Source organism: Oryctolagus cuniculus, chromosome 21 (assembly GCF_964237555.1).
Source record: "Oryctolagus cuniculus chromosome 21, mOryCun1.1, whole genome shotgun sequence".
Lineage (NCBI taxonomy): Eukaryota > Metazoa > Chordata > Mammalia > Lagomorpha > Leporidae > Oryctolagus > Oryctolagus cuniculus.
Genome location: NC_091452.1, coordinates 8,020,692 through 8,043,556, shown reverse-complemented (window position 1 = coordinate 8,043,556; position 22,865 = coordinate 8,020,692). Strand labels below are relative to the sequence as shown.

Below are 22,865 nucleotides of genomic sequence, written 5' to 3'. Positions count from 1 at the left end.
GTCGGGTGCTGGTCGTCGTATCCTCTCCCGTGGCTGTGACGGCAGCGAGTGCGCCCGGTCTCTGTGTCGAGGGACATTTACCTCGGGCTGCGCCTGCGGAGGCAGTGGGAGTGCGATCTGCTCCGGGGCTGCTGCAGGCAGGCAGGCCGGCCACTTCCTTTTCTTCCGCGGTGCGTGTGCGGCTCCTGCTGCGTGTGCTGCAGCCGAGAGCCTCCGCTGGTTCACGGGATGACGCCAGCTGTCCTCCAGGGCCCCTCACTGCCCTCTCACACAGCAGTCAACAGCACGCGGACAGTTTATTGTAGAATAGATTTATTTACCTGAAATCAGTTCTGTGCGACGCTTGGTACCAGCACAGAAACAAACCGATCGCTATTTACAGTCTACAGTCAAACATGCGTTGTGATAAACTGACGTTTAGCATTTTATTAAGATAAATGCATCACAATGTTTGTATTGCACCAACATCTGTCTACTTCTGATTTCATTAAATAAGTTACATTTAATACAGTGCAAAATAGCTGTCTGCACACTCAGAATAACTGAAGTTATGAACTGGAGGCCTACATTTTAACCATTCAATACCTGTAGTGTTTTCATGAATTTATAAATAAGCAAACTGTACAGGGCCGATTAAAAAGTAGCAGGTTTCAAGGTCACTGCAGGGAAACGCTGGCTACTTGAGCTGAAGGCATGCATTACAACTCAACAGTGCACATCTGGATAAGCTGACAGCACAGAGAAATGTGGAGACTTGGCCGACGGTATCCAAACTCTTGGGAGGTTTCAGAACCTCATTGTTCTTGCAGCAAAGAAACCAAACTTCTCTGGAGAGGCTTTCTAGTTGTACATTTGTAATTATTTTGAAAAGTCAGAAACCCCAATGGTAACACACGTTTCCTCCACACTACACACAAGGAGCTGGGAACCCCAACATCAATCATGCAGAGGGCTGGCAGGTGTGTTGCTAAAAACGCACATGCACGCAACGGAACACCCTTACACTTCTGCAAAATGTTTAGGAAGCGGTTACTCCAGTATTGCTGAAAAGGAAAGAGAGAGGCGATCAGCTTCATGAAATACGGGCGGGAATGTTAGCACACACACCTAAGACTAAGCCCAACAGTGACAGTAGAGGAGGACTCAGCATTTCCGACTGTTCCTGAGGCGCTGCCCACTCAGTCCCATCTAGGGTGCTGGCTGACAGCCCTCACGTCACCTGGCCACAGAGCAAAGCCTACCCTACCCCTGGCTCACCAGAGGACTCCCTGAGGCAGACACGAGATCCTGTCGGGTGAGAGCAGCCCTGGGTTAGCAGTGCGGAGGGTGAGGCGGAGGGAGCGGAGTGAGCAGCGTGGCCTCAGAGCAGCCTTCCCGCTCCCTCCCCTTCCTTCCCTGGGCGGGGCGGCTTCTGGGCTGTGGGCCTGGCTCTGCCCAGTCCTGGAAGGGAACCACTGTGCCCTGGCTGCTTATCACCATTCCCTTTTATCAAGGTGGCTGAAGCCCACCCTTATCGCTGACTGCAGGGTGGTTTGGACAGGGTTCTCTGGTGAAGGTCAAGGGCAGCCGGGGACTTGGCTTGCTGGCCCTGCAGAGCGTGCTGGGCTCTGGACAGTGGCTAGGAGCTTGGTGGACACTGCACTAGCCCTGGCGTCTCAGGTCAGGCTGATGCCACCTCCATTGTTCAGCAGGCCGTGGGCCCACCTTCAGGATGGTGTGGCAGAAGCTTGTCCTCTGGGCCCAGAGCAAAGCTCAAGAGGCAGGGGTTGCAAAAAGCAACACAGATGGAAGAGCTGGGGCATACAGCCAACGGGCACCCACCAGCAGGAGCCCAGCAAGCCTCGCACTGACCGCTGCCTCCCTGCAGGATGCAGGCCGAGGCCCGCGTGGGGCCAAGACCACGACACTGGACCTGGACTGCAGGAGATGCTGGCAGCGTCTGCAACAGCAGGACCAAGTGCTCCTGCTCAGGACAGCGGAGGCCAAGAGGGGCCTGAGGTGAGAAACCAAGAGGCAACACCTGGCCCAGGCCCCCTGAGGACGTCTCTCCCCCCACTGCACCCCACTGTCTTCTTTTTTGGGGGGGTGGGGTGAGAGGGTTAAAGGCCACTAAATCGTGTCTAGCTAGTGAACTCAGACATCCTGCTTCGGTGTCCAGCTCGGATGTGGTCCCTGCACTTGATCATTGAACACATTTCTCTTCACGCCACATGACATTCAAAACCTACGCTCACCCTCAACATTCTCTGCTGGGTAAAGCAGCCTGCCTGCCGGCAGGTCGTGCAGACCTCACAGAGAGCACGCTCAGTTCTGTGCTTCCAACAGACTCCATGTTCCACCTCCTCAGCTTCTCCCCAGACTCTGGGAAGAGCAGGGGACTGCACGGCCCCCACCCCTAGCAAATGCACTGGTGGTCTGGGGCTGAGTAGAGCCACACCCTGAAAACTGGGCTTCAACAGGCTCAGGAGAGCCACAACACACGTCCCAGCAAGGCGATGGAAAGGTGGCCCATTGGAAACGAGTCCGTTGACGCCTGAGCTCATGGCGTCAGTTCCCTGCTTCAGTAGCTTTCTGCTTTTCCATGAACAGCATGGCAATCTGGGATGATGCGTGTGGACACTAGCCAGGGCATGGCCCCTGTGCCGTCAGCGTGCCCAAGACGAAAGGAGCCTCTTGCACCTCTCTCTGCAAGCCCTCCCCGCATTGTGCCGAGACACCTGGCAGCTGGCACTTCCCGTTCCTCCTAGGCGGGGAGCAGTCCGGTGGGCACAGCACCTAACCCGGGGCGCTCACTTGGGGGCAGTCGCCTTCAGGCTAAGGCATCCACATGCCGGGGGTACTCACGTTAGCTGACAGGTGTTGGAAGGCATTGGAGGAAAACACCGCAGTTAGGACTGTTACCGACTTACACACGCGTGGTGAGACCAGGCTCGAACATGCGCACACATCACAGCAACGATGGAGGTGGTTAGTCCCACATTCAAATAAAAATAGTTCTATACAGTATGTTCATTTGGTCATGTGCTATTTACAGACTGTACAACACACACACACACACACACACACACACACGCACGCACACTTGCCCTTAGGTTCTCTGTAGCGGGCTAGAACAGGCCAGCAGACTTGCATGAAATGTAGACCCCAGGTGACAACCTGTGCCTATACACTGAGAATACAATTCCTGTGACTGCCCAGGCAGCAGAACAGGCTCCGTCTTGCCCTCAGGTCGAGTAAAACTAAAGTTCTGAGCTAAGAACTTACGAGAAAGTGGGGCTGACTATCCGAGTATAGCTCAAGGTAAGCCACTAAGGAGTTAAGAACAAGGCAGTTATTCTCTCTGTCCATTTAAAATGTTTTATTTTTCTTTTTCAACTAGATTGTGAAGTGCCACTGAAATAGGCAATGTTGGCAAAACAATGTCTGTTACAATAAAATACATTAGACATTTCAATAAATAACCTTAAAAACTATGTGAAGGGACATAAACCCAGTCAATTGAATCTGGAACAATGTTTTCTGCACAAGCGAGAACAGGCATACCTCGTGACGACTGATGTCAACAGAACCATCCAAATCCTACAGAGGAAGCTGAGTGGGCCGGGGGGGAGGGCAGCGAGTGAGTGGAGGCCAGGAGGGTGAGGGGTGCAAACCAAGAACACTGACTGAGGTAGCAGGACTCTGCTCAGTGCAGAAAAATTGGCTTATGAATAAAAATTAGACTGTGATATCAAATTAAATCCAGATAATCATGCAAAAGACACAATACATGCTATTTAGTTTCAGAAAAAACCACACACATTCGTTTCCTAAAATCTGCTGCCAATTAATCTGCTGACAATGTCTGCTGGCTCAACTGGTTTTTTTTGTACAAGGATGAGTATTAAACAGAACACTGTACATGCTTTTTCATCTACAAAAAAATATTTGCATAAAATAGTGTTAGTTCTCTGTACATGTCAATGGACACTTTAATTATGTGTATAAAAAAAGGAAAATCTTGCCCCACTGGAGTCAGAAAAAGCAAAACACAATCTAGAGTAGGAAACCTCCTCACCAGCCAGTATGTTCATGTGAAAATTCAGCAGAAAGACACTTGCTTTAAACAATAAAAAATTAATGGGTTAAGTTACACATCTTCTTAGGGAGCTGTCAGTCAGGACCAGAGCAGATCACTGAAGTTAGTGTCGGTGCTGTAGACCCACATCACCAGGGGCACTATGAGCAGCACAAACGGCCAGGAGACCCCCTCGGTGCACGCCCACAACGAGCAGGACTGGGGGGCAGGCTGCACACACTCTTTACCAGGTTCCAGGTAGTTGCGGGCCACGAACTTGAGAGTCTCGTCCATGAGAATCACAGGTAAGGAGATTTTCAGCACCATCAGCCACTGGGTCACATTCAGCGGTGTGATCTGGAAGATAAGCTGGGGCACCCAGGGGCCCTGTCAGGCTCCCGACTCGCGGAGGCGGCTGCTCACCCCCCAGGACCCGACACTCACCGGCAGGGGCTCGACGTAGAGGATGAGGAAGTGCAGTGACATGGACAGGCAGATGGAGCCCACCAGCCAGATGTTCTCCCAGGGCGGCATCCGCAGCAAGGACTGGTTTTCAGACAGGCTGTGGGACAGAGGCCGGGCCCAGCGCAGTTAAGACCGGCGCCCATCTGCACTCAGGCAGGCAGCGGGTCCCCCGGTGCAGCCGCCATCCCAGCCCTGGGGACTACAGTTTCTACGGTGCCGAAGGAAGAAGGCTGAGGCGGCAGGATGAGCTGCCGATTTCCCATCTAGCACTCGGCACAGCAGATCCCATCTCGGCGAGCTCAAAGCTGCTCCCGTTGCTATTTAAACATTTCCATTTCTGTCACTGGCTTAACTGGATGATACCACTTGTCTCCGTGCTAAAGGACAAGAATGACTCCTCTCCCTGTGGGTGCTGCAGTTCCTATTTCTGGCTTCCACTGTTTCTTTTGAGGAAGCGCTCAAAATCACACGCTGGAGCACACCCACTACTTCCTGGCGGTAAGGACAGCCTGAGCTTTTCAAACTGGTGCTGCCTGTTCTCCTCTTGGGAAGGGAACAGCTTCCCTGTGATCCTCCGTCACCCAGGACACGGCTCGCCGTGGCTCCGTGTCAGAGCGCCTGCCGCAGCCTGCCGTGCTCACTCTCACCTGTTGAGGGCGTTGCACATCTCTATGGTGACCAGAACAGACAGTGCCATTGTCATGGGATATGGAGACTCAAAGATTGCACAATCCACGCCCTCGAAGTCCGGGTTGTCCTCTTTACACTGCAGGAAGTGACTCTGCAACAAATCAGATACGGAGTCAGCCACGTGTACTTCCCGAGCCCAGGCCCCAGCTCAGACCCCACGTGCAGCAAAGCGAGGACTCCCACCCCCACCCCAGAGCAGCTCGGCCTTTCAGTCATCTCGGACGGACGCAGTTACTTATTGCTCGAGCCTTAAGACAATCCGCCCCAGAAAGACATGCGTGCAGTGCCTGCTCAGGGCCTCCCAGATGAAGGACGGGAAGAGAACGGCTAAGTACCAGCTGGTAGAAGGACACTCTTGGACCACCATCGGCAGCAATGAACCACCACGCAGCAGCACCCACTGTCGCGGCGCCAACGTAACCTGGAACAGACGTGATGATGCTGACACTCAGTGCAGTGCAGGGGATGCCACACCCCAGGGACGAAGACGAGCAGCAGGCACGTGGAGGTCCACTGTAGCCTGTGCTGTGACGTGCGACTGCTCCCGCCCCGCACCACAGCAGCTGGGCCGTGGGCTTCTGAACGGCCATCAGGAGGGGTGCCTGACACTGTGGCGTAGTGGGTTAAGCTGCCAACTACTTCACCGGCATCCCATATGGACATCGGTTTTGAGTCTCAGCTGTTCGACTTCTGATCCAGCTCCCTGCTAATGCGCTTAGGAGAGCAGCAGAAGATGGCCCATGCCACCCACGTGGGAGACCGGGAAGCAGCTCCTGGCTTCGACCTTGCCCAGCCCTGGCCACTGTGGCCATCTGGGGAGTGAACCAGCAGGTCAAAGATCGCTCGCGCTGCTTCTCCCTTCTGCGTTTCAAATAAGTTTTTTTTTTTTTTAATAGCCCAAGAGGGAAACCTCTGGGACAAGAGAACCAGGTTGTTTCCTCTAGAATTTATGAGAGAAACCACCTGCTGACCCCCACAGCATCCTCTGTACGAGCTGTGCCGTCCTCAACCTGCATGCGAGTGCTTCAGAGGTGCAGGTTCATTTGTCTTCCATAAGGTCACTCAGCACTAGGGGACCAGGCCAGTGCTGGCCCACTGGGGATCAAGTGCCTTTTTTTTTTTTTTTTTTTTTTAAGAAAGATTCATTTATTTGAAGGGCAGCTGGACAACAGGGAGAGAGATACCTTCTATCCACTGGTTCACTCCAAATGGTTATTAACAGCTAAGTTGGGCTAGGCCAGCACCAGGAGCCAGGGTTTGCTTCCTGGTCTCCCCTGTAGGTGCAGGGGCCCAAGCTTCCACTGCTCTCCCAGGCACATTAGCAAGGAGCTGGATCTAAAGTGGACCAGCTGGGACTTGAACAAGTACCCATATGGAATGCTGACACTGCAAGCGGCACCTTAACCTGCTACACCACAATGCTGGCCCCAAGATAAAGCGAACTGGCACAACCTAGCTGCGCCTGGTTCCATCCGAGGGTGGGCAGAACCTTTCTAGGAAAAGGCTGTGAGTTCACTAAACACAGAACAGCAGGCTGGGTGGAGACAGATTCTGGGGTTGTCCCTCACTCCATCAGCTTAGAATTGGGAAAGTTTATTACAAAGAAGAGAACAATGCACTCCCCCTCATCCAGCAGCCTTCCACCTCCAGCAAGAGGGGAATGGGGCAGGAAGGGGAGGGAGGAGAGCACAGCTGTTACATCTGGTTCCCAAAAAAATGTAGAAATGCATGGGCACACCGAAGACCTACCAAGGCAGAAGTTACAGCCAGGCACCGAGGCAGCTGGTCACACGCTTGAGGGCGCTACCTGTGCTACTCTGGCTTTTACAACAGGAAGAAAAGTTGAGCACAGCCAAGCAGGCTCTGTCAAGGACACACGGCCCATGAAGAACTGTCCCAGCCTGAGGGAACTGACCGGGCAACAGACTTCGCACCCGAGCCCACTGTGCTCCCTGCGTCTCAAGTCCTGCGAGTGGATCCACACAATCACGCCCTCGTGGGGTGCCAGGGTGTGGGACCCACCACCCCAACCTAGGGGTCAGGAAGATGCGGTCTGCATAGAGAACACGGAAAGCACACAGCTACTGTGACGAGCGCACCGACTCCCAGGGAAACGGGAGTAACTATCTTGGCGGTGATGATCTTCCGTCTCATACGTGAGCTCCTAGGAGGGGCTCTGGTGGGGCCATCTCTGCATCCCCTTGTACACAAGCGACATCAGAGAATGACGTTTCAGTGCTCGCTCACGGAAGCCAAGGAAGGGCAAGACACTGAAGGGGACAGTGAGGCGACTTCAAAAAACAGGGCAACAGCCACTGACCTGCAAGAGGGCAGCCTTTTTTATTTTTTTTTTGCTACCCTAACATGGGAACAGAAGAACAATGTGCTTTGTAGGGATGAACTAACAAGTTTTGGCCCCAAAACTTTAAGGATCTGCAATATACAAAACTACTCACAGCCAATAGCCAGGTAACGGAAAAAGAGCCACCCGCTGATCAGTGGTTCCTTCGGGTTCCGAGGCGGTTTATTCATGATGTCCAGATCCGGAGGGTTGAAGCCCAGCGCGGTGGCAGGCAGGCCATCTGTCACCAGATTGACCCAGAGCAGCTGCACGGGAATCAGGGCCTCAGGAAACCCAAGGGCTGCCGTCAGGAAAATGCTGTTTCCATCCAAGGGAAGAAGAGAACTCACGTGACTTTTGGCCATTACTATATGCAGCATCTTCAAAAAGCCCGTGGAAAAATGGAATGGAAAGTATTTTGGTGCAGAAAGAAAACTACTGGAATCTATACACACGAGGGGGCTGGAATGTTTACGGGAAACGAGTCCTATGAAAAACATCTCGCATGAAGAACAATCTTTGCACCAAAACAATTTCATTTCTTTTACAAAATTTTTGAAGAACCCTTGCAGCACCATCTACCCCCACCCCAATAACATAACAGGCATCCATAAGGACTACTCCAAAAATTTTATAAAGGAAAGTATCTTATACCCCACTTTGAGACCTAGAGGGCTGAGAACTTGATGTGACTTCATCTGGTTAATTCAAACTCGGCCCTGCATTAGAGGACTCTCTGCACATCAGGGCAGCCAGACATCCACCCTCCCAACTCAGGCACAAAGACCTGAGAACAAACTGGGCGATTCGGTCCTCAACCCCGATGCAGAGGAAGGAAGCTGAGGGACACCGTCGTGGAGACCCACCAGACAACCTCCCCCACGTTGGAGGAGATGAGGTAGCGGATGAACTGCTTCATGTTGTTGTAGATGGCCCGCCCCTCCTCCACAGCAGCCACAATGGTGGAGAAGTTGTCATCAGCCAGGACCATCTCAGAGGCAGTTTTAGCCACCGCGGTGCCAGAGCCCATGGCAATGCCAATCTCCGCTTTCTTCAGAGCAGGGGCATCATTCACACCGTCGCCAGTCTGAAAAGGAAGGGGACGGTCGGCTCACAGACACCTGCCATGGGGTGCTCGGATCCTGGACACAAAAGACCTCACTGATGAGGCAGCAGAGGATCCCAGGACAGAGCCCCATGGCCGGGTCAAAGGCCTGGTAGAGAATTTTTGTCTTATAAGCTGGAATCAAACACAGTTTACCTGTGGGCTAAAAAACTGCCAAAGGAACTTCTTACCAAAGAGGAAAGAGAAAGACTTCAAATCTGTCTCTATTATGGTTTAGCAAAAATAAAACCTATACAGCAATCAAAATGATAAACAGGAACACACTGCAATAGAACCTCAATCACAATATACCACTTAGTTTGAAGACCTGCAAAATCTTTTTTTTTTTGACAGAGTTAGACAGTGACAGAGAGACAGAGAAAGGTCTTCCTTCCATTGATTCACCCCCTAAATGGCTGCTACGGCTGGAGCTACGCCGATCCAAAGCCAGGAGCCAGGAGCTTCCTCCTGGTCTCCTATGCGGGTGCAGGTGCCCAAACACTTGGGCCATCCTCCACTGCCTTCCTGGGCCACAGCAGAGAGCTGGACTGGAAGAAGAGCAGCTGGGACGAGAACCCCGTGCCCATATAGGATGCCTGCGCTGCAGGCGGAGGATTAGCCAAGGGAGCCATGGTGCCGGCCCCTATGATGTGTTTTTTATACTTTCACTAAGTTCCAACTTCAGATGGTGGCTACCCTTCCTCTATGAAGAGGGGGCTGGGGAGGGGAGGAAGGCGAGCATGCCTGTAACATCTAGTCTCAAAAACTTAAAACAATCTTTTAAAAAATGATTTAAAAGGTGGAGAGACACTGAGATCTTGGTCTTCCATGTAGGTAGCAGGGACGCAGGTACCTAAGCCACCATCTGCTGCCTCCCAGGGTGTGTACTACCAGGAAGCTGGATCAGAGGCAGAGCTGGGAACTGAGCCTAGGGACTCCAACATGGAATGTGAGCATCCCAAGCAGCAACTTAACTGTAGCCTACCCCTCAAAAAACTTTGAACAAGTAAGGTTTATAGACAACAGGAAGTAAGTATAACACAAAGTCGATGTATCTGAGTAAATCGCAGATCGAGGAAGAACACTAAGGAACTTCATCTACAGCCAGCTTGTAATCTACCAGCAGGGCTCCTATTTTAAAGTGGGTTTACCTAAAAATCACACCATCAACGTCTCCCTGATTATACTCTGAGTGAATTTTTACACAACTGAAGATACCCAGTGCTGTGGCATAGCAGGTAAAGCTGCCTACACTGCTGCCATCCCCCGCCGTTGTTCCACTTCCAATCCAGCTCCCTGCTCATGTACCTGGGGAAGCAGTGGAAGATGGCCCAAGTCCCTGCACCCACACAGGAGACCTGCATGAGGCTCCTGGCTCCTGGCTGCGGACTGGCCCAGCTCCAGCTGTTACGGCCATTTGGGGAGTGAACCAGCGGACAGCCTAGCCCTGGCCATGTCTCTCCGTTTCTCTACCTCTGCTTCTAACTCTGCCTTTCAAGTAAATAAATTAATCTTAAATGTGCCACCTACTAAGCACAGAATTCTAGAGAGTCAACCTCATTAACAAATTCTAAGCTGGAATCCACTGCCTATGTCCCTGCACTCACCATAGCTGTGATCTCATCAAAGGACTGAAGAAATTCTACGATCTTGGACTTGTGGGAAGGTTCAACTCGAGCAAAGCAGCGGGCATTTAGGCAAGCATCTCGCTGGGCTGAGGGGTTGAGTTCGTCAAACTCCCGGCCTGTGAAAGCCTTGGCCGTCACATCCTCCTCCTGACCAAAGATGCCAATGCGGCGACAGATGGCTACGGCAGTACCCTTGTTGTCCCCGGTGATCATGATGACCCGGATGCCTGCTTGCCGGCACAGCTTCACGGAGGAGGCCACCTCAATCCTGGGAGGATCCAGCATGCCCACGCAGCCAACAAAAGTCAGGTTGGTCTACAGCAAGACAACCACTTTAAATTACAACAGGAAACTCCGTTTCCCCCTAGTCTGAAAACTGGCCAGTTACACATCAAAAGCAAACGTTTCTGCATTTTCTTGTTAACCACTCTTTAAAATTCTTTAAACAATTACATTCTGAAAACGGGGGAAAATGTACCAAAGCATCAGAGCATTTTGGTAGTGGCCTCTTCCGGGGCCCAGGGTACCAAAGCTTGCTTGTTTTGTTCCGACCTTTAGTACATCACATCACTGACATGAAAGAATTCTACTCCAAGTAGAAAAGTGGAAGAAATCAACTTGGGTATTTTGACCTTCAGTAATTAGTATTCTTACAAGTATCACCAATTTTTAAAATGTCCTAGTTTACATGAGCTGCAAAATGGGTTTTACAAGCATATGCAAGCGCTCTGTCTGATTCTTCTCTCTTGAATGCAGCACTTTTATTAAACTGCTAACGGTATACCTCTGAAGCAGCATCCTAAACTACCAAGGTGACTCACTGGCCTGCAGAAAAACAAGCAGCCACACCTTTCTTGGCAGCAGCCAGACGGACTGACCTTTACTTGAACACAATGAATGCAGGGTGTGGGCGAAGAACTTCATTAGCTGACCTCATACTTAATAAAGTTGGCAGAGTCCTCCAGGTGCATTTCTTCTCTTCTCAGTGGGTTGTCGTGAGTGGCCAGGGCCAGGCACCGCAGTGTGTCGCTGCCACTACCCCATTCCCGAATGACAGACATGATCTTCTGCTTGACTCCAGCTGTCATGGGGACCTTGGTACTTCCAACCCGAATGTGGGTGCACCTGTCGATGACACCCTCAGGAGCACCCTGGGAATGTCACAGAGAAACAATTGTACTTACTGGCTCACAGAACCCAACCCCGGAAAGAACACTGCACTTACGACTTGCTGTACTTGCCTTCACAAACATCTTGCTCATGGACGTCCGGCTTGGTTTGTTTGGCGTACAATACACTGACATTGATTTTCTATCACGTGAAAATTCTAGAGTGAATTCCTTTTTCATCAGCTGCTTAATGACCTATAGAAAACAAAGATGAATTAAGGGATGACATTTCTCACTTGTTCAACAAATCTCACTAACCTCCTATTAGGTGAGACACTGGGGCTGCCAAGTAGAGAGACAAGCTTTTGCCCTGGTTGGGAAGACACACTAGAAAGGTACAGTAAATGCCACAGGACAGACATAAGGCAGGCAAGGGGGACAGCAAAGTTGTGTAAACACAGGCTGCGGTGTTACATCAAGTGGTCAGAAAGCAGAAACCTGGAGGATACGGGTGGGAACCAGGTGGACGGCGGAGAAGCCCGTCTGGACAAGGAAGCGAAGCGCTGCCTGGCAGGTCTAGGCAATGCGGCCAGCGGCATGGTGGGGATGGTGCGTCACAGAACCTACGAAGTTACTGTAGGGCATTTAGCTTTTTTTTTTTTTCCCCATTAAAAAGTGAAAGATCTGCTATCTGCTGGTTCAGTCCTCAAATGGCCAAACAGCCAGGGTTGGGCCAGGCCAATGCCAGGAACTAGGAGGTCCATTCAGGTCTCCCAAGTGAGTGGCAGGGACTCAAGCACTTGGGCCACCAGCTGATACCTTCCCAGGTGCATTAGCAGGAAATGGGATTGGAAGCAGAGTAACTGGGACTTGAACCAACACTTGAACCTGGGACATGGACATGCCGAGTGAAGGCCCAATCCACCACACCGCAAGGCCTACTGTGGGCATTTGGCTTTCATACAAAATGAAGCGGGCAAACAGTGGAGCAGGGCAGTGGCACTGCAGAGCAGTTTAGCACACAGCGCTGCTGTCTGCCAGAACCCTGGAGATGGCCACGTTCTCGTAGCTGTCACACTGCACTGGCCACTGAGCATCTCTGAGTGATCTGCTGAGTGGGGACTGTGACCAGTCAGCTGGAACACAGGGCCTTCCATGCCTCATTTGGTGTGACAGACCTGACACTGTGCACCTTTTTTTAAAGAATATATTGAGAGGATGGTCTTAAATTCCTCATCTTTACCAGTGAATTACACTGGTTTTCTCCCATGCACACACACACATCTGGTGATGGTAGAAACCCCCAAGCACCTCAGCACCCAATCCAGAAAGCTATGAAAGCTGTCAGTCTGGTCGAGCTGGGAGCCCTAAGGCAATCCCATCAGCCACTGAGTTTCTTAGACAAGAGCACTGTGTTCAATTCTGCATTATCTCAATCTATTTAGCTTCAATAAAGCATCTGTACAAATGGTTCCGGGAAGACAAAAGGAAGAGGCAGCGACTGAGGCAGGTGTGGACCCATAACGGAGACAGATCTGCAGGAAAGAGGCCGCTCGCAGCATTCGGCAAGAGCGGCAGTCCTCTCGACGGGCTACAGCTACCCAGCTGGGCCCTGCTGTGCCTCTGAACTGTGACAGGTTCTTCAAGAATGTGCCTCTGGGACTTGTCAGTGAACGCACTGACAGGCTGTGGTTGCGGACCCGTTTCCCAAGGTGATGTGAGAAGACGAGGCAAGAGGCCACAGACAGGAAGATGCTGAATCTGGCAGATGAGAGACGGACAGTCCTGCCCGTATCTAGGCTGGTCACTGGCTAACATAACTGTGTTCAATCTCCATGGTGCTACTTGAGCAAGTGAAGCTCCACGTCTAGAACCCAACAATTCTAAACCTGTCTGTGGATGGCTTCCAATACACTTAATTAGACCAACAGAGACGTCACAGGTGATATGCCTCTGAGAATCTGCCTCCTTGCTTACTGGTCTAAAACTGAAGGGGCCTGCATTGGTCCTGTTTCAAGGAATCCACATCAGTCAGCTTGGGAACTATCCCAGGCATTCGACATCTTTCTGCCCCATACCTACTCCTTCTGCACGCAGCTAACTGTCCTTTCTCCTGCCACTTCTCTTTATTCCGCCAGAGGACTTCAGTTAAGACACAAAGAAGTCCTATAAAGAGGTCTCAAGTGCCAACTGGCAGGCATCCAGTGATAAAACAGACAGGTCTAAGGCAAAAAAGCAGGATATTCAGCAGAACCCAAGTGCTGGGAGGCAGCAGCTGTCGAGGACAAGCTGCAGTGGCATTTGGTTGCCAGGCCCACCAGAGGGTCTTGCGGCAAAGCAGAGATCAGAGGGCAGGATGGCAGTGTTCAGGAGGCAGTGCTGGCTTGCAGGGAACAGGAACCACAGACGCTGCGGCCTGTTTCTTCTGCTCAGCGCTCGGAGGGGCTCCACCCCTCTCTCTAGGACATCTTCTGTGATTCTGCAACTCCCAGTCCTTAACTTCTGTGGTTGCTTTTTCCTCTCTGTATACCCACTACACGTCCCTGAGGCTTTCACTCTAGATCGGACCAACAGCCTTTGCGGATTGTTGACCTCTCGCCTGCACACAGCTTCCTACCCAAGCAGCCTCAGGACTCCGGCTAGGACATCAGAGTTTACCCTTTGGTGCAACCAGCTGCAGTTCTTAAGCTGAGCAGAGGGTCAGCAGGTGACCAGGATGCTGCTGAGATCATCCGGTGCTGTAGGCTGACCACACAGCCGGTGTCTGCTGGCATCTGTTTCAGGCTGCTTTCACTCAAGTTCAGCCTTGCTAGGGTTAACAGATAGAATTAAGAAACTGTTTTAAGCACTAAAATTTACAATCCTGGGGTCAGTGTAATGGTGCCGTGGGTTGCCTGCATTCATACTGCAGTACTAGTTTGAGTCCCAGCTTCCGGGTAATGAACATGTGAGGCAGCAGATGGCGGCCCAAGTGTCTGGGTCCCTGCCACCCACGTGAGAGCCCCAGATGGAACTTCTTGCTCCTTGCTTTGGTCTGACCCAGCTCTGGCTGTTGTGGGTTAAATAAAGGGAGAGCCAATGGATGGAAGAGCTTTCCCCGCCCCACTCTCTCCATCTGCCTTTCGAATAAATGAATCGTAAAAAACCAAGGCCAAAAAAACTGCAGCAGCTGACGACGTGCAGTGGGTTACTCCACCACCTGCAACGCCAGCATCCCATCAGTGCAGGTTTGAGTCTTGGCTGCTCCACTGCCCATTCAGCCCCCCCAACTGCCCCCCCCTTTTATTCTAATCTAATTTTAAAATATTTATTTATTTGAAAGGCAGAATTATAGAGACAGAGCAAGAGAGACACACAGAGAGATTTCCCACCCACTGGTTCATTCCCCAAATGGCCACAATGACTGGAGCTGGGCCGGTCCGCATTCAGGAGCTTCTTTCCAGGTCTCCCAGGAGAGTTCAGGGGCCCAGCACTCGGGTCACCTGCTGCTGCTGCTTTCCTAGGTGCAGCAGCAGGGAGGTGGATCAGAAGTGCAGCAGTAAGGACTTAAAATGGTGCTCATGTGGGATGCCAGCACTGCAGGCGGTGGCTTTACCCACTCCACCACAGTGCCAGCCCCTCAGCCCTATTAATGTACCCGGGAAAGCAGCTAAAGACAGTCCAAGTGCTCGGGCCCCTGCAATCCATATAGGAAACCTAGATGAAGTTCCTGGCTCCTGGCTCTGGCCTGGGCCAGCTCTAGTCTTTGTTGCCATTTGGAGAGCGAACCAGTGAACAGAGTCTCTCCCTCTGTTTCTGTTACTATCTTTCAAGTAAATAAATCTTGTATGTGCTATTATGTTCCTTTGAAGGTACTTGAACAACTTCATGAAGGGGCAAGAGCTGTGGCATGGTGGGCTAAGCCTCTGCCTGCAGCACCAGCAGCCCATACAGGCACTGGTTTGTATCCCAGCTGCTCCTCTTCCGATACAGCTCTCTGCTATAGTCTGGGAAAGAAGTAGAAGATGGCCCAAGTGTTTGGGCCCCTGCAAACGTGTGGGAGACCTGGAAGAATTGCTCCTGGCTTTGGATTGGCCCAGCTCCAGCTGTTGTGGCCATTTGGGGAGTGAATCAATGGATGGAAGGCTTTTCTCTCTGTTGTCTGCCTCTCTAACTCTACCTCTCAAATAAATAAATCTTTTTACAAAAAACTTCATGAAAAGTGGAATTACATATGAATGTTTGACATCCATGTATACTATTTTCATAGCATGTATTTTTCACGTTACAACAAATTTTTTTGCCTCAAAATACTCATATTTTTCATTCCATTTTCCCACTCTTATACACAAATGATTTGATCATAATTTAGCACAAAGCCGTAAGCGACTCCGGGCAGTAGGTTTTCATGGACTAGTAGAAGCAGGAACTTGACTGGAGTAGATTCAAGACAACAGGGAGTGAAGGAGAATAACACACACACACACAGAGACTTCCAAGAAGTCAGTATTTACAAATGTGGGGTGCTGAAAGGAAACAACACCGAAGGACACACACGCACTGTGCCTCCCCATGCTGACAAGGTGCAGCACAGGTGACGCTGGGAAGGAGAGCACCATGGGAGAGGCAGCCATGCGGGCAGAGGTGCTGGCCTGGGCAAAGTATCTACGGACTGCTTTTATTGTCTTGGCCAAATACATAGCAAGTTTGCTCTATAAGAGAGGGAATGTGGGGAAGGAGGTATTGCAATAAACTGGAGGAGATAAGGTACAAGTAGATGTCCAGGAGAGGGGAATGACCAGACTAAGTATACAGCAGTATGGTATGAGTTCGGGGCAATACAACAATACATGCATCAAGCTCAAACACTGACCGAGTTGCAGGCATTCGCGCGCTCTATTTTAGAGAGACCCTTCAATTCAGTGTCAAACACGTTCATCTTCTCCACCAGGCACGTCAGGGCAGTCTCTGTAGCTTCTCCAACCTTTTCATACACACCTTTGGCCTGTGTTAGTTAAAGGTATACACAATGGAAAAGGAGAAAAGAAGTACACAGGTAAATTTCTCTTTAGCAATTCCCCCACAGAACCACCTTTCCTCCATTGCTTCAAGATTCTAGGGGTCAATTTTATTGCACTCTTGACCGGATTACTCAAAGTACAGGCATGCTTGTTATCTTATTCTAATAATTCGCTTTTTCAATTCCCACAAATATAAGAAGCCACTAACCACAGTTTCTATTAATTCAAAGAGCTTTCAAATAGTACTTATAATTAATTCCATGTCACTGTTTATCATTCTGAGCCTCTGCAATAGAAACCAAAGGATTCACTCCACTATTTAATTAAAAAGAGGAAAAAAAGGTTTCCTGTTGATTATATTTTATATTATCATTTTATAACCGCCATCTAGCCTCAGCTTGTTCTCCAGGGTATAATGCTATCCCATCTCAAAAAGCAAGACCAAAACCTTCAGAAAAACATCTTCTATCCTGAGTTTCATTTACACACAGTAACCATACTATCAGGCATGCAGACTGCAATTCTGCAACGCTGTCACGGGATCTATGAAAGGCTCCTGGCCTTTTTGGCTGGGCCATGCTGGCCCTAGAGAGGCAGGCCTCTGGGTGGAAAGGGAAAAAATCAGGAATCCTCACTTTATTTTTTTTTAAGAAAGCTTTTATTTTATGAATCAAATTTCATAGCTACAGCTTTAGGAATATAGCTCTTCTTCCCCCCACACCCACCTCCCATTCCCTCTCCCATCTCATTCTTCATTAAGAAGGAACCCTTGGGGCCAGCGCTGTGGTACAGCAGGTAAAGCTGCTGCCTGCAGTGCTGGGACCCCATACGGGAGCCGGTTTGAGTCCTGGTTGCTCTACTTTCCATCCAGCTCTTGCTATGGCCTGGGAAAGCAAAGATGGCCCAAGTTCTTGGGCCCCTGCACCTGCGTGGGAGACCTGGAAGAAGCTCCTGGCTTTGAACCGGTGCAGCTCTGGCCATTGCAGCTATTTGAAGAGTAAACCAGTAGATGGAAGACTTCTCTCTAACTCCACCTTTCAAAGACGGAACCCTCACTTTCAAAAGGGATGAAGGCAGGCTGGGTTTTCATGCCACCCACCCTGCATCTGAACAACAGCTAAGTTTAAGTTTCAAAGCATCTCACCTCATTGTAATCCAAAGCAGAGTCATTACAAAGAGCACAAATTGTTGCTAATTCTACAAGACCATCATACTGATGACACTTCACTGGTTTATCATCTTTATGCCTGTCAAAAGAAGAAACATTATTACAGCACATTGGGCTTATTTCTAGCTGTGTTGACCTCAGCCATATTTAGAAAGCTGTCTGAACTTTCCAGGTATACTACAAATCTCTCCAAATACTCAAGTGCCACACTGAATTCTATAAACGATACAGAAAGTTACTTACACTTCTCCAATAGGTGCGTACGTTGATCCAGTTATGGTGAACTCATTAAGGGAACAAGTATCACCATCAACCTTGTCCAGGATGAACATCTACACAGGAGAAAAAAGCAGACAACAGCATTAAAAAGCTATAAAAAATAATTTTAGAAAAACTGTATTCTTTGTTAGCTTCAGACACAATTTAAGTTTACTTATTATTTGCAAGACAAGAAAGCAAGCACACTCCCACTCACTGGTTCACTCACCAAATGCCCACATTTGGGCCAGGCTGAAACCAGAAACCAGAAACTCCTCTTGGGTCTCCCAGGGAGTGGCAGGGACCTAAGTATCTGAGCTATTACATTAGCAGGAAGCTAGAGCACAGGCAGGACTTGACCCTAGGCACTTGGCTATGAGATATGGGCATCCCAAGTGGCAGCTTAACCCCCTGCACATCTGCCCCTCTCTCATTGAGAGAAACTCACTGAGGCTCCTAACCAGGAGGTGGGTGTTGTGCCCACAGGCTAAGCTGCTACTTGGGACACCTGGTTTGGTCCTGGGTTCTCTGTGTTTCTGACCCAGCTTCTTGCTAACGCACCTGGGAAGGCAGCAAATATAGTCCAAGTACTTGGGTTCTTGCCACCTACACAGGAGACCCAGAATAGCATTTTTTTTTTTTTAATTTGACAGGTAGAATTATAGACAGTGAGAGTGAGAGAGAGAGAGAGAGAAAGGTCTTCCTTCTGTTGGTTCACCCCCCAAATGGCCGCTATGGCCAGCGCTGCACCGATCCAAAGCCAGGAGCCAGGTACTTCTTCCTGGTCTCCCATGCGGGTGCAGGGCCCAAGCATTTGGGCCATCCCCCACTGCCCTCCTGGGCCACAGCAGAGAGCTGGACTGGAAGAAGAGCAACTGGGACTAGAACCCGGCGCCCATATGGGACGCTGGTGCCGCAGGCGGAGGATTAGCCAAATGAGCCATGGCGCCGGCCCAGCCATGGATGTTGCAGGCGTTTGGGGAGTAAACCAGATGATAGATAATTCTCTCCCCTTCTGTCACTCTGCTTTTCAAATAAACAAATGTTATGGGGGGAAAAAAGTACTAACCCTTACCTGGACTGCTGTTAGTTTAAATTGCCTTACCCATCCTTTCCATGATACTCTAAGAAACATCATCACTGACATGCTGAAATCACAGAACACAATCCACACAAATCCCAAGACAGGAGGACTCTGGGTCAGTGAACGATCAGCTCTAGAGACTGATCAGGTTACTTCTTGGAATGCTCAAGAATTCCAGATTTCAAATGGCTGGCTGAGGAAAGTGCTGCTAGACAGTTCTGCCTTAGAGCTAAGTATAAAAGCTTGGGAAGAATAAACTCCCCTTTCAGAGCGGCATAAACATTCCCGAGTAAAGTAAGACAAACTGCTCCTTTGCTCCTTCCCACTTGCTTTTATTGTAGCAACAGCTCATGTTCTATGAAGCTATGTAACTGTATATGCAAGCAAGTAGCTCACAGAACCGAGGGAACAGGACAGATGAGTGCAAGCTTAGGAAACCATTCTTACAACTATGAGGAAGAATATAAAGTGACCTGAGTGACTACCTTAAAACTGATTTATTTGGCTGGCGTCGCGGCTCAATAAGCTAATCCTCCACCTTGCGGCGCCGGCACACTGGGTTCTAGTCCTGGTCGGGGCGCCGGATTCTGTCTTGGTTGCCCCTTTTCCAGACCAGCTCTCTGCTGTGGCCAGGGAGTGCAGTGGAGGATGGCCTAAGTGCTTGGGCCCTGCACCCCATGGGAGACCAGGATAAGCACCTGGCTCCTGCCTTCGGATCAGCGCGATGCGCCGGCTGCAGCAGCCATTGGAGGGTGAACCAACAGCAAAAAAAGGAAGACCTTTCTGTCTCTCTCACTGTCCACTCTGCCTGCCTGTCAAAAAAAAAAAAAAAAAAAAAAAAGGTTTTTTTTCCCCTTGGTTTGCTTTTAAAATATTCAGAAGTCCTGTTTGAAAAAGTAAAAATTAGACTTGCATTTTCAGTGCAATAAACTGTAAAACCCCAAACAACAAAAATTTCAACTGTTCTGTCATGACAAAATCCCTCTTAATTACCAACAATTACGAGTATGGCCAGAGGCAGGCATTAAGGTGCAGTGGGTTGAGCTGCGCCTGCAGCACCAGCATCCCATACGAGCACAGGTTTGAATTCCAGCTGCTCCACTTCTTGTCCAATTCTGTTAATGCACCTGGGAAAGCAGGGGAGGATGGTCCAAATGCTTGGGCCCTTGCACCCACGTGGGAGAACCACATGGAGCTTCAGGCTCTTGGCTCTGACCTGGCTTAGCTCTAGCCATTGCAGCCATTTGGAGAGTGAGCCAGTAAATGGAAGATCTTTCTTTCTCTCCAACTCTGCCTTTCAAATAATAAAACTGAGTATGACCAAACTGTTCTTCAACGAAGATTTTTTTAAAATGATGCTGTGGTGTAGTGAGAAAAGCCACTGCCTGCAATGCCTGCATCCCATATGGGCGCTGGTTTGAGACCCGGCTGCTCTACTTCCGATCCAGCTCTCTGCTATGGCCTGGGAAAGCAGAAGATGGCCCAATACTTGGGCCTCTGTACCCATGTGGGAGACACAGAGGAAGCTCTTGGCTCCTGATCAGCAGGCACAGCTAAGCATTGCAGCCAACTGGGGAGTGAACCAGCGGATGGAAGGCACCCCCCCCCAAACTCTGCCTCTCTTCTCTCTGTGTAACTCTTTCAAGTAAATAAATCTTAAAAAAAAAAATTTCCAAAAAGGCCATGTTATGCTTTAAAAACACATCTTTTCTGAGCATTCTGATTAAGAAAATCAGCCAATCTATATTTTAAAGTAACTTCTTTTGGCTCACATGATTTGTTGTAAACAGATACTTTTAAATTACAAAAGCTTCATTTCACAAGCATACTCAGAACTAAATCAACCTTAGCCTTGTGGCACAGCAGGTAAAGCTGGCACCTGCAATGCTGGCATCCCACATGGGTGCCGGATTTGAGTCCCAGCTTATCCACTTCTGATACATTTCCCTGCTAATGCACCTGGGAAAGCAGTGGAGGACGATGGCCCAAGTGCTTGAACCCCTGCACCCACGTGGGAGAACAGGAAGAAGATCTGGGCTCCTGGCTTTGGCCTGGCCCAGCCCCAGTCACTGCAGCCATTTGCGGAGTGGATGGAAAATCTCTCTCTCCCTTTCTCTCTGTAGCTCTTTCAAAGAAATAATAAACAAATCAACCTTTAAAAAAAAGTCACAAATGAGATATAAATAGTTTTTAAAAATAAATATGACTTAAAACAATGATTACCGACAAGATTCATGACAAAGCTCACATAAAGTAAGACCTCCAACTTCTAGAATTTTTTTCTAGCAGATGTAACAAAAAATCTGCAGTTTGGGCCAAGTGTTTGGCCTAGCCATTAAAGCACCATTTAGGACAACCACACTGCACCTGGGAGTACATGGTTTCAGTCTCAGCTCCTGATTCCAGCTTCCTACTAATGCAGACTCAAGTAGCTGGGTTCAAAGTGTAAAACCTGTTTTGAAGCTCCTAGCTTCAGCCCAGCCCAGATACTGTGGGCATTTCAGGTGTGAACCAGCAGACGGGAGCTCACTCTCTCTGCCTCTCAAAACAATTTTTAAATGAAGTTAAAAAAAATATATATTTATATATATAAAAACACCTCTTTCCAAAGATGCTTGGCATTTTATGAGAGAAAACAACTACAGAGGTTAAAAATTACGTGTTCAGGGTTACACGATTACTAAGTAGAAGAGACAGGATCAGTAGGTTCGTTTCTGTTCAAAAGTCCAACTTGTTTCTAAAATTCCAACTACATTCATTAAAGTACTGTGACCCTCAGGAAAGTCACTTCTCAGAGACTAAGTCTGCTAACCTCCTGAGCATGAGCAGGACTGTCATACGATTCCAACAGTCACATGTGAAGAATTGCACTCAACAGTAGCAAACCAAACTGGCACTGTTACTACAAGCCACAGTTATTTAACAACATTCTATATAAAAAGTGAAATTCTTTGTTTCTGTATACCAAAGTCCAAAATATTCTAAAAGTCATCCAGAACTCTAACCCACATTGTGAAATCCAAATCTAAATGTGCTTGGGCACAGTGAGCAAGCAACTACACCCTCAGGACCTGCAGGAGGGACAGCTTCCTGCACCAGGGCAGCTACACATCACCACTGCAAGAACCACAGTGGGGACCACCGGCGGCATGGGCTTGCTGCTGGAAGCTGTCCTTAACCCTCAGGAAGCAGACCTGTTCTTTACTGCAGTGAAACATTTCAAAGCAAGTCAGTTAAGGGAAAATAAAATGGAAGAAAAAGTTTTTATAATGAACTAAAAAATTCAAAAATCACAATTTCTAACAACTGCTTAATTTCATGGACCTAAGGATGATTGAGTTGAATTAAAATTTTCAAGCTAAGTTTAACAGTTTCCTGGGGGAAATTAAATAGTATACATGAAATTCCCTTTCTTTTCCCCAAAACAACAAAGATGAAAAAAGTAGCTTTTAGCCAATTCATCCAACATTGTTTTAGTTTCAAGCAGTAAGAACTTAAGTAACTCGAACCATTTATCTCCTGGAGAAACTTAAGACAAACTTACAAATCATCATGAATTGAAAATTGGCAAGATAAAAATATGCAGGATTTAACTGATTCAATAAAACTGGGGGGACACAGCGTTTTAGTACAGCAGGTTGAGCTGCTGCTCGCAATGCCAGCATCCCATACTGGAGTGCTTGTTTGACTTGTCTCAGCTACTCTGCTTCCGATCCAAGTTTTCTTTTCCTTTCCTGTTCGTTAAGATTTATTTATTTCAAAGCCAGAGTTACACAGAGAGGGAGACAGATAAAGGGAGAAATCCTTCAAACACTGGCTCACTCCCTAGACGGGTCAACGGCCAGGGCTGCACCAGGAGCTTCCTCCACGTCCCCCACGTGGGTGCAGGGGCTCAAGCACTTGGGCTGTCTTCTACTGCTTTTCTCAAGCCATCAGCAGGGAGATCCAACCCAGGTTCTT

The 22,865-nt window shown here is 49.2% G+C and overlaps 1 protein-coding gene across 2 annotated transcripts in view; it reads right to left on the bottom strand.

Moving 5' to 3' along the window:
- Positions 1-295: 295 nt before the first annotated feature.
- The window catches only part of ATP2A2 (ATPase sarcoplasmic/endoplasmic reticulum Ca2+ transporting 2), a 70,314-nt gene continuing 47,744 nt past the window's right edge, over positions 296-22,865 (bottom strand). Inside the window, exons 9-21 of one of the 2 annotated variants that reach the window (XM_051826460.2) lie at positions 17,807-17,895; positions 17,540-17,642; positions 16,248-16,379; positions 11,528-11,650; positions 11,219-11,437; positions 10,266-10,601; positions 8,420-8,640; positions 7,669-7,871; positions 5,548-5,633; positions 5,170-5,303; positions 4,502-4,619; positions 4,306-4,426; positions 296-1,043 (exon numbers count right to left, since the gene is read on the bottom strand). In XM_051826460.2, the coding sequence (XP_051682420.1) occupies positions 1,030-1,043; positions 4,306-4,426; positions 4,502-4,619; positions 5,170-5,303; positions 5,548-5,633; positions 7,669-7,871; positions 8,420-8,640; positions 10,266-10,601; positions 11,219-11,437; positions 11,528-11,650; positions 16,248-16,379; positions 17,540-17,642; positions 17,807-17,895 (1,899 nt within the window). In that variant the 3' untranslated portion in view covers positions 296-1,029. 2 annotated transcript variants of the gene reach the window in all.